Below are 12,067 nucleotides of genomic sequence, written 5' to 3' on the forward strand. Positions count from 1 at the left end.
CGCCTCCCTGGTAGCTAGCCACCTGTAAATCTGCGATGCCGCCTCCGGTGAAGATGTGACAGCCGCTATCAGCCGCCTGCCGGCAGGGGAAAATCCAGCCACACGTGAGGACGCGCGATACATTTTCATTTCGGGAGGTTTCATTGAAAGAAAACTTAACTCCTAAATCGGGTTTAAAAACCTGTTGCGGAGGGGCAGATACGGAGCAGTAGAAGTCAGTGGAGCTTTTGATTTATTTATTCATTCATCTATTTTCTTCTGTTTCGAGCGCCAGGCTGTTCTCCACCGGCTGTCACGGGGGGAGTGAGAGCCGTCCATCGGCGTCAACGACGAGAATCGAAGGCGACGCGTTTTTTTTTAATATATTTCAACAAAAATAGAAAAAAAATAAATCAGTCAGTGGGAATAAACGATCACAGCAAATCGGGAGCATCGCGTTGAACGCGTTTTGCTGTTTAAAAAAAAAAAGAGTTTTCCAAGAAATGTCGGGCGCAGATGCATTTCGCGTCATGAAGGAGTGAAGGGGGTGTCGTGAGGCGCACAAGTGAGTGGCTGAGTGTACATATATCCCGAAGAAGAGTTTGGCTCCGCGTTAACGGATCAGTCGAAATTTCCCAGAGACAGATGACATCGGAAAGGAGCCGGAGGTGATTGACGCAAACATGGCTGAGCCGCTGGGCACGGGCCGCTGGCAGGAGGTGCCCGAAGCCTCCGTATGATCGTCTCGGCCGGCGAACCGATCCCCGGGCGTCGCTATCCTCGGCTTACCGCGATGCCGAGAAACAGAGAGAGATTCAACCCGGACTCGTCCGTCCACATCGCCAAGATGAGCGTGATCATCCCCTTCACACCAGATGTGCTCTGTGACAGCAACGGCCAGCGGATGTGGTGGGCATTTCTCGCCTCGTCCATGGTCACTTTCTTCGGGGGTCTCTTTATAATTCTTCTGTGGAGAACTCTGAAGTACCTGTGGACCGTGTGCTGCCACTGTAACGGCAAAAAAAAGGTACGTCTCCCCCCCGTCAGACGGGCCGCCTGCACGGGCCGCCTGCGACACCATGTAAGCGCATTCGTCGTAGCCTCCACTGCGCTGATTGATTGAACCGGGGTTAAAGGTCACCCATCATCACAGACGACGGCGCACCTGCCAATGGCGTGGTTTAAAAACACCCATTTCTCTGTCTACCTTAATGTCGGAAGTGGCACCACTGAGGCATATTGGAGTCTAAAAGTCAGTTTCAACTCAAGAGTGATGCATTGTGTATTTTCGTTATGCATGGTATGCCGATGACACCTGCGGTTTCACACACGTGTCCAGTAAATAATCCATTTACTGGACACGTGTCAAGAGTATCCACAATGTGCAACATGGCAGGTTGTCTAACCATGCTTGTTTGGCACTTGAATGGGATATTCGATATTTATTATTAATAATATTCAAACACATTTCATGCCAGTTTTGGCATTGCACAAGTTGTAGCCTATCCCTTAACATTAGAGGCGTCGTTTTATCATCTCCAAGGATCATGACTCTTCTCTGCTTGACACCTGAACTTTCCATATTTAAACTTAGTGAATTAGCTTTGATAATTATTGATGGATAAACGAGCCTTTAGACTCACGCTGAATTCTTGGTCTATGTTAAGTATCACATATTGTCATCTTTGTTAACCATCAGATGACCAACATGTTGCCTGGTAGTTGTTGACGATATTCCAAGAACTGTTTTCCACTATTATTCATCCTACTTATTCCCAGGAAACGTTTCGTTGTCTCCCTGACACAGTGGACATTTGAGCTCCGCTTTCGTGTGTGACAGGCTTCCACAAGTTGGGAATAGTTTACTGCTTTTGTCCGGAACAGGCCATGAATATTCAAATCTAGCCTGCCAGCTGCCACTCCTACACAAGTCAAACGTTGTTGGATATCTGGGATATTCCTTGCCAACAGCAGTAATTTCAATTGCACGGTGTATAAGTCAGTACGTGCCATAGCACAACACTTCGGAATACTCTTCGGCATATTGAATTGTTATTGCAAACAACTAAATATTAACCAACCAATCAATCAATCAATCAATCAATCAAGTTGCATCTTAACTCATTAGCAACTATAATCTCTATTTAATAATTGGGATGCTGCTGTCTTTTTGAGACTTGGCTGCAGTGTCGCACCTCAGAAACTGTTATTTCTACCAAAACGAAAGGCCCCCTGACAGTATCTCTCACTGCTTCGGTACTTTTTTGATTGAGATATCACATTTCTGTCCGTCCAGCCACGTTAAAGGACAGAGAATAGTTGTAGCTGATAATGGTGCTGGTAATAATGGCAGTAACGGGGTATGGAGGGTACTTCCCCTGTTCTCTATGCTTGTATGTTAATCTGGATAGAAGGTCAGGATGGAAGGAAGGGAAATGGCTACGGCAGTGTCGAGAATACAGTGTTGGTCTTTGAACAGAGATGTCTCCTTCATATTCCTCATCTCAGTCTTTGCATGGTTTAATGACTGGTACCCAAACTTTATTCTCATGTCTTTGATGGGTATAACAAAAAGAATCAGGTTAGCGATTTTAATCCATTTGCGGCTAGGCCAGAGTGAAATATAAGTGTGCTTGCACCAAGTCCCGAGTAGTCCATGTCGACCAGACAGGCACGAACTGTCAGAGACCTCAGTCGGTCCCCTATACCCATTTATTTTTGAATAACAGCAGCACAGCACAATTATGAAAGCAAAAGCAAGTGTTCAGATATTGTGAAAAGAAACTGGTGAACTCCGCCAACCTGTTGTTCTGCCTCTGTGGGAGACAGCCAGAGAGGGTCCATCATCTTTCCCTCCTTGCCTTTTGCTCCCGTCTTGTGCACGCTGTCACCGCTGTCCCATCTTCTCCTCCACCACTTTTTCTCGTGTTCTTGACTACCTCCCCTACATTGTAAGAAATGCAGTGTCAAATGCATACGGTATGTGCCATATGAATCAGTGTTTTTGTTGCTAAGCAACTAGCAAGTGAAGTATTTCATTCTGAGAGAAAATCTCTCTTATGCAATTGTCTAGGCTCTGGGATGTGGCAGGTTGTGTTGTAGGAACACCTCCCACCCCCACCCAGTCTGTGAATGCCATGAGAATCCCAAACATGAAGCTTTCCGCGCAGCGCTCACACATGAGATGAGGGCCGATAATGTATCTTCCTTCTCTGTTGACTTCTGCGTAGTCCACCTCTGCTCGTACCTGTGGGAAGCTCCTTGTCCCGTACTGCCGGCTCTCCATCTCCCCGATTAATCCTTCGTGGCGGCCGTTCTGCCTTCCCAGTCCGATGACAATCGATTTAACTCCATCATTTGCGAGGTGCTTGATGGATGACAGCCGCTGCGTGTCTGAGAAAAACAAACCCTGCTCATTGTAAAGAAAAGCGTTGTACTGACACAGTGAGCCGTGCACACCAAGGCTGGTTTTCATTCATATTGCCGTGGCGGACTGGTTGTGACAGTTTCTTTGAGGGGACTATGATATTATCCATGGGGCGTTTAGAAAGAGTAGTCAAGCGTTGCTTGTCCACAAGTCAAGAACATCTGCTGTCATGCAAAAGTAGTCGAAAAAGGCAGCGTGCTTTGCTTAAAAACGCACTTGGGTGAAGATGGTGCAGGAGCCACGGAAGTAGGCTATGCACAGGCCATTGGCAGGCTCATCAAAAATGCACATCTTGGGGCGATGATTCAGTCAGATGCGTCAGGTAGTAGGAGGACGATGGCGAGATATATGCGCCTCACAACCCGTGGTTCAGAGATCAATTTTAGAGTCAATTATGTGGACACCAGCTGTCATGGTACCTTCAAGCGCTGTTGGAAGTAATGATTTCAGGATGGGTAATTGACCCAACAAGGTGGTTGTTATGAGCTGTAAAGTTGGAATAATAGCCTGTTGATGCTTCCTCACACACACACACACACACACACACACCGACAGATGAGGACACGCTATTACAAAAAAAAGTCCAGCACAGCTTGATTCTCAACATTAGTCTGTTTCTAAACTGAGTAAGTTATGAACATGCATGCTGTTGTTCAGAGACAAAGATGGAGGCGTTGCTGCATCATGCTGCATCTGTTTAAAAATGAAAGAGCCTCCAAAGCAGCTCCCATGTGAAACACTTGAATCCATGACACTTTAGCAGGAGCGTGTAATTGGCACTCGAAAGGGGCATCATTTACTTCATGTATGGAGGCCATCAAGTAAGTCTTCTCTTATTTCCACTGCGAGTACCAGTCGTAATGTCTATATAACCGGTTGTGTTGTCGGTCAAGTGAGTCGTAGCTCCTCAGACGGCTTAATGCAGCCAGTATGATGCGGCTGGTTGCACCACTTGTGGTCCAGTGGGTCGCACAGCAACACACATAGTATGTGTATCATGTCTTTTTTTTTCTTTTTTTTTGCAGCTGTGTGTTTGTGTTTTCAGTCAAAATGACGAAAGATGGACGAAGGATGGCTAGTGTAGCGGTCTATTCCGTTGCCTACCAACACGGGGATCGCCTGTTCGAATCCTCGTGTAACCTCCGGCTTGGTCGGGCGTCCCTACAGACACAATTGGCCTTGTCTGCGGGTGGGAAGCCAGATGTGGGTATGTGTCCTGGTCACTACATTAGCCTCTCCTTTGGTCGGTCGGGGCACCTGTTCGGGGGGGGGGACTGGGGGGGGTAGCGTGATCCTCCCAAGTGCTGGTTGGAGAGAGGAAGCGGTGGGATCCGGTGTCAGAAGTGGGGTGGTTGAGACCGCGAGGCCATCGGAAGCATGTGCGCCCAGAGGCGTGAGGGAGTTGATATGCTGAAGCGTGGGGACGCGCTTCCCGGAGGAGCGGGGGTAGTGTAACGTGCACGGATAAATAGACTCGCTAGTCCTTGGCTAATGGGTCGGACCCTTTAGTCGACTGGTTAACGTTGTCGCCCACGGTGCAGGAGATACGGGTTTGCATCCCGGCTGTGGCGGTTCCCGGGCTGCCCCCCTAATTTGCTGCATTGGTGTCAGAGGTGGGACGGTGAGACCACCATCAGGGTCCACTTGTTACAACCCCAGCTCAAGGGGTTGTTGTTGTACCCCGAAGCAAGACACAAACAAATCAAACCAAATTTTAAAAAAAAACAAACAAAATACTGGCCTGACCTGGGACAACTTCTGTCTCCTTCGGTCACCTCCCCTAACTGATCCCACCGCCCCCTTGGTGAAACCCCTCATTGTCAGGTGAAAAGAAGCGGCTGGCGACTCCACATGTATCAGAAGAGGCATGTGGTAGTCTGCAGCCCTCCCCGGATCGGAAGAGGGGGTGGAGCAGTGAACAGAATGGCTCAGACGAGTGGGGTAATTGGCCGGATACAATTGGGGGGAAAAAGGGGGAAAAATCCCCCCCCCCAAAAAAGATGAAAGATCCCCTGCATACCATCAGAAAATTAATTTCCTCCAAAGTGGTTTTTCAGGAAAGTGAGCCATTATGCAGTCCCAGCATGCACAGATAATCCTTAACAGGCTGTCCCTGTCACTACGACGACCACCTGTATACCTCCCCTCCTGTACCTTGCACTGTCATTTATGATAACGTCCATCACAACAAGGGATTTTAGTCAATGAAAACTGGAGTATGAACGTAGCTTTCGATTTATAATCTCACATCGACTTCACATGCTGAGTCTCAGCTTTGATGCCCTTTGTGTTTAGCGTAGTAGAGTTTGATATGTAGATATTGAGCAAATACATCTTCTATGGATATCTCAGTGGTTATTCACAACAAAGTATGATGACGGCTATGACAACAAATTTGGCCTGGGCTGTAAAGAAATGAGGCAAGGATCACTCCAAATTTGGGTATGTCCTTTTGTCTTAACTTTTTCCACCATGTAGAATTCTTTGATTCATTATTGAAATCCTCTCATATGTATTAATGTATATTTGAATAATTTAGACCCTTCTGCAGAGACTGTGTCATACATCACACTTTCTATTCTCGTGTAATGTAGCTGCCTTTGACAAATTACTGTGCAGGGTCCAGAGAGCAGACTTATAACGTTGGGCCATGGTCTCTGGTATCAGATGGGCTAGATTTAGGGTAGACAGTGAAATCTAAATTTAGAGACTTGTATAGTTGATCAAAATGTCATTAAGGGGAAGTACTCGGCGAATGGCTCGTACCCGAACAAGTAGTTAAACTTTGCTTGCATCTGCACTCTTTTTTAATTTCTCGAGATAAAATTCAGCATGCTATGGTGCGTTTTTCTTTCATTTTAGCTGTTTGGCTATTTTATTTTATTATTATTATTATATTATTCCATTATCAAAACCACTTATCCAACTTAGGGTCGCAGGGATGCTGGAGCCTATCCCAACAGTCACTGGGTGGCAGGTGGGGAGACACCCTGGACAGGCCGCAAGGCCATCATATTACATATTATTGTAATAATATATATTATATTATATATTATTATTATTATTATTACATGTAAGTCAGGTGAACTGGCCATACTAAATTGACCCTAGGTATGAATGGGTGTGTGTTTGTGTGTGTCGGCCCTGTGATGATGGCCTGTCGGCCTGTCCAGGGTGTCTCCCCACCTGCTGCCCAGTGACTATTGGGATAGGCTGCAGCATCCCTGCGACCCTGAGAGCAGGATAAGCAGTTCAGATAATGGATAATGGAAATATTTACTATATGATTTTTATTTTATTTTAGCTGTTTAGCTGTTTTAGCAAGTTTAAATAAAACTTTGCTTGAACAGTGACCAAAATAACAATTACCAAGGGTGTTTGTTAACTGTCAAGTTAAGCTTCATGGTGTTATCCAATCAATTGATGACAATTAGTTTTGAATTGGTCCTCTGTGTACATGGAACTCCATGCAAAACTGAAAATACTGTGGGACTTATATATTGAAAAAAAAAGTACTGGGGTGCACATTTTGTTGGATATATCAGAGGTTGAATCTATTTCCCCATTTTTGAATAGTACGGATTTGCGGGATTTTTCGTTTAAAGGGCTTACACAATGTCAAAGGTGGGGACCACGCGTGTGAATGAGGCCCCGCATCTTTTCATGGAAGGTAACTGTGCTGCGTGTGACTTTTGAGGTTGAAACCGGGCATCTTGGTCCCACGAGGGATCCCTTTCAAGAATAATTGAGCATGTCAGAGTCATGTCTTATATCGCCACACAGGCCGCTTACCGTTGAACTTTGCCTCCTCCGACATTAAAAATTCATCACAAATCCGCCTTTTTGAAGCCTGTATTTAGATGCGGTCATTAAAAGTGGTGGAGAGTAACAGTAGGGTGCCAATTAGGCCTACTTAACAGCCGTCGCGTTCTTCAACACTGTCAATTGTTGATGGATTTATTATAGCCGTGAAGCGGCACCGTCAGATACGGAACACTAATGGATGCAGCAGCAGGTCGGTTGTTGTATGCATTCCATGCGTTAGTCAAAAAAGCAACAGCCTATGAATTATGGAGGTCCGCTGCGGAAACACAAATCACACACAGGCGGTTTCAGTCAATCAATACGATTGGTCCAAGACGTGTGTGTGTGTGTGTGTGTGTGTGTGCGTGCGTGCGTGCACTGTTAATTCTCAAAAGACACCTTGGTTGTTGCTATGCAGACTCCTGTGCTAATCGGGACGGTAGTACCCAGCCTGTATTGTTTTCCTTTTTCGTCATTATGTATTTATGCTGCTTGGCTCTGTCTGTGGGCTGCAGCAGTTTAAGAGAAACAGCTGTACTACACACCTGCTGCATAACCGGCGTCTTCTCATAGTATTGCTGTTTTGAAATTCAGCGGAGGGGATTCCACCCTTACCGACTTTTAGCTCATCATTCAGCAAAAAGGCAACATCATTCTACAGTTTCTGAAAATACTTTTTTTTTGGGTTGTAATTTGAGTTTTGAGTTGGGATTTATTGAGATCATGCAAAACGCACAACATCATCTGGCTGAAAGGATGTTGGAAAAGAAATGGACTGACCCAAACATACATACATACATAAATACATGCATGCATGCATGTATATAGTATATGTATGAAATAATAATATAATAATAGTAATTACATTTATATAGCGCTTTTCTAGACACCCAAAGTGCTTCACATTGAAGGGGGTAACTTACTTCAACCACCACCAATGTGTAGCACCCACCTGGGTGATGCACAGCAGCCATTTTGTGCCAGAATAATCACCACACATTAGCTTGAGGTGGCGAGGGATGAATCACTGAGCCAATTACATGGGGGGATGATTAGGTGGCCAGATGGAAAGAGCCAGGGTGGGAATTTTGCCAGGACACCAGGGAACCCCCCTACTCATCGCGATAAGTGCCATGGGCTCTTTAATGACCACAGTGAGTCAGAACCTCAGTTTAACATCTAATCCAAAGGACGTCATCCAGCACAGCGTCCCCCATCACTGGACTGGGGCATTTGGGATTCTATATTTGTTGTCTTTATTGGGATCAGAGGGAAGACTATCCCCCACTGGCACACCAACACCACTTCCGGCAGCAACTCAATTTGCCCAGGAGGTCTCCCATCCAAGTACTAGCCAAGCCCATACCTGCTTAGCTGCCATCATTTGGCAGAGCCAGGGTACATGCTGGTATGGCTGCAGGCAACAAGGCATGCATGCATGCCTTCTCCTGGATCGCCATGTTGCCGTGGCGGAGAAGCTTGCATGTACTAATGATCCCAAGAGCTATGCTGTCCGGAGCTTGGCTCCTGGTAGGGTCACCCAAGGTGGATAGATCAAGGGGGAGGTTCCAGACGAAGGGCAACCCAACAAAGACCTCAACGGCGAATCCGGCGGAAGATGTCTCCAGGTCCCAACGGCAGTGAAGGCGGATGAAGGCTGCAACAGAGGGTGGTCCCCAATAGTCTTGGTTCTCCATGCCATTGGACTCTGGCCACCCCCTGCCAAGGACCGTGTGGTGGCTGCAGGAGCATCAGCCACTCCACATAAAAAGCTGTCACATGTAGGCATCCTCCCATTATGTGGCTCCAGGATCGGCCTCTACGCCCATCTGAAGACCCAGAGGGACCCAGGAGGAGGACAGTCATACTCGACCCTGAGTGACTGCCGATGATGATACATACATACATAAATACATTCATTTAGTATAGATTCTACATGTCTAATATGGACAAATGACTGGCCAAAATACGTTTCTCTCTCTTCCATTTAAACCAGTGCATCTTGATTGGGATGCTTTTTATTTTTCTTCTTTAGGGCACATGTCATCACTTTTCTCGTCATCTCTATGTTGCTAAAAATCAGTGTGGCTGGTGTCGCTGCTCCTGTTCACACAATTTAAAGGTTGGGATTTAGCTAAATTTGATAGAAGTGCTCAACCACAAATAGAAGATTTGTTTGTTGTTGAGTCTTTTCAAAATATGACATTAGCAATTTTGCAAAACGTCCTTTTCATACGTGCAGTGTCAGCTCTGTATTTGTGGCGCGGTGCTGTTCATGGACACGAAATTGAACTGGATGTCATGTCAGGGTCTTATCTGGTTAGTGCTGACCAGAGGAAGTGTAGCGTGGCTAATGCATGTGGGTGGTCTGGATTGGCTCTGACTAAATGGGTCCATGCCTTGATGACTTTCTCACTGTGTGAAACATTTTAGTCATCATGGAGTTTTTAATTTACTTGGCGTATTTGCCACATGCATTTTTCATATCTATATTAGTTTTTGTGGCAAAGTCCACAATTTAAATAAAGGCACAATCGATGTTGGTTTTCAAACATACATATTGATCATTTATCCCGATTATGGATTGAGTTCATTTTACCGAGCGCATCTTTTATTGAATTAGAGGTCGTCTGACTCGTGTTGGCTTTAAATGTGGTCTCTTTTTCTGCTCTAGTTCAGGTGAAAACGCCGGTAGTCTGCCTTATCAATCATAAAAGGCATGTTTCTTTGACCCCCATTCACTGTAAACAACATGAAGTGCCATTATATTGATTATAAAATCAACAGATAGAAGCTCTTTTACAGCTGCTGTCAACCCACTTGCATTATGTTATTAATTTCATGTTGCACTGTGAGCAGAGGCACTTGTGGTGCTCATCGTCTCATATTTGTCAAAAAGTAGAAGGCAAACAATGTGCTAGTTTTTACCCATATCTCATCCCCTTCCCATACCCGCACCAGTAAGTTCAATGGTTAGAACTTATCACTGCCGCCAACTTGGAATAGATGAGCAAATAACAAGAATTCCTTTGTTCCAGCTTGGAGTTTATTAGCCATAATTACCATTTAAATGGCCACTAATGACATAGATACAGTAGCTGGCAGCCCATGCGTAATATAGTAGCCTTATTGTTTCATCTCTTATTGTGTAAAAGAAAATATAATGTATATGATAGTGGTGTAAAGTAAGAAAACCTGTTGAGAGTCACAATCCAGGTTTTTGCATATCAAAGGTATATGAATTCATATGAATTTATATTATATGTTTTTAGTATATTGTATGAATTTGGGTCTAAACTTTTTGTCTTGCACATTTTTGTTACAGTTTACTGACATGGGATAACTAGATGTGGTCTTGGATACAGTGCAGAAATTACAGATGAACAAGCACTCATGATCGAGACATAATTCACATCAAACATAGGTTGTTTTGGGCATCCGGGCAGCATAGTGGTCTATTCTGTTGCCTACCAACACGGAGATCGCCGGTTCAAATCCCTGTGTTACGTCCGGCTTGGTCGGGCATCCCTATAGACACAGTTGACCGTGTCTGCGGGTGGGAAGATGGATGTGGGTATGTGTCCTGGTCGCTGCACTAGTGTCCCCTCTGGTTGGTTGGGTGTCCTGTTTGGGGAGGGGGAACTGGGGGGAATAGTGTGATCCTCCCACGCGCTACGTCCCCCTGGCGAAACTCCTCACTGTCAGGTGAAAAGAAGCGGCTGGTGGCTCCACGTGTATCGGAGGAGGCATGTGGTAGTCTGCCGCCCTCTCCGGATCGGCAGAGGGGGTGGAGCAGCGACCGGAACGGCTTGGAAGAGTGGGGTAATTGGCCAAGTAGAATTGGGGAGACAAAGGGGGAAAAAAAAAACATAGGTTGTCTGTCGGGTATCAGAGTCCTTCAGAGGTGCAGAAGTTTTAAAGGATCTCTAAGATGTGCCATGTGCAAATCATTGTTGAGTGAGAAGGCTCTGCAGGGGCTTGTTGTTCTTATTCGGCACTTGACATCCTTCCCCCATAGTCATGATATGCATGGTGCAGACCAAGCTCACTCACTCACTCATTCATTCACTCATTCATTCACTCATTCATTCATTCATTCATTCATTCATTCATTCATTCATTCATTCATTCATACCGCGAGTGTTGCAAGAGTGCTACCTCAGTGATGCTGTGCCGCTTCAAACCATCAAAAAAGATTTACGACGGAGTGGAAGCATAGCACATGCTGCGCAGATGCCAGGAGTGCTTTGACCACACGGTGCCCCATCTCAGGGTGACACAATGCCACCCCCTCTGCCCCGCGTGTGTTAAAAACAGTCCGCGCTTAAATCCTTGACATAAACACTCAGAGAATGCCCATTGATCCCGGCCAACTGCTGGGGGAGGGCACATGTGCGGAGAGAATGTAGCAGCATTGTTACATGTTCAGATTAATCCTCTCGTTGGGCATGACAAAGGTTGCCCGAATCAGAGCAGGCTTCTGTCTCCCCATCTGTCTCCGTGGTTATCAAAGCGTTGTCCTAGGATCCTCAGGGGCCCTTGATGGGGTTCCAGAGAGTCTCCAGTAAGAATAGGATTATATTATAGTATGTATATTATGCCAAAAAAAAACCCTCCCATGTGGGAGTCCCTGGGACATAATCATTTCACATCAGATGGGTCACATGCCTCGCTATATGGCAGGTGACATGGAGTGAGCCCAGAGCTGCTGGAAAGAGTGACGTGACACCATTTAGGGTAGAAGCGTAGGACGTTATGGGGTAAAACGGCAGAGCCGCGCTAGCCTTCAGGTGCTGGGCTGCTCGGCGTTTCATCAGGGAGCATGACTAACCTCGACATCCTGTCTTGATTTCCTGC

General features: G+C 45.9%; 1 protein-coding gene across 2 annotated transcripts in view; it reads left to right on the forward strand.

The window, feature by feature from the left end:
* Positions 1 to 77: 77 nt before the first annotated feature.
* Positions 78 to 12,067, forward strand: part of LOC130127298 (calcium-activated potassium channel subunit alpha-1) — a 116,748-nt gene continuing 104,758 nt past the window's right edge. For both annotated transcript variants that reach the window (XM_056296897.1, XM_056296896.1), the window contains exon 1: positions 78 to 1,006. In XM_056296897.1, coding sequence (XP_056152872.1) covers positions 716 to 1,006 — 291 coding nt within the window. In that variant the 5' untranslated portion in view covers positions 78 to 715. The remainder of the gene's footprint in view (positions 1,007 to 12,067) is intronic.

This window comes from Lampris incognitus, chromosome 17 (assembly GCF_029633865.1).
Source record: "Lampris incognitus isolate fLamInc1 chromosome 17, fLamInc1.hap2, whole genome shotgun sequence".
Lineage (NCBI taxonomy): Eukaryota > Metazoa > Chordata > Actinopteri > Lampriformes > Lampridae > Lampris > Lampris incognitus.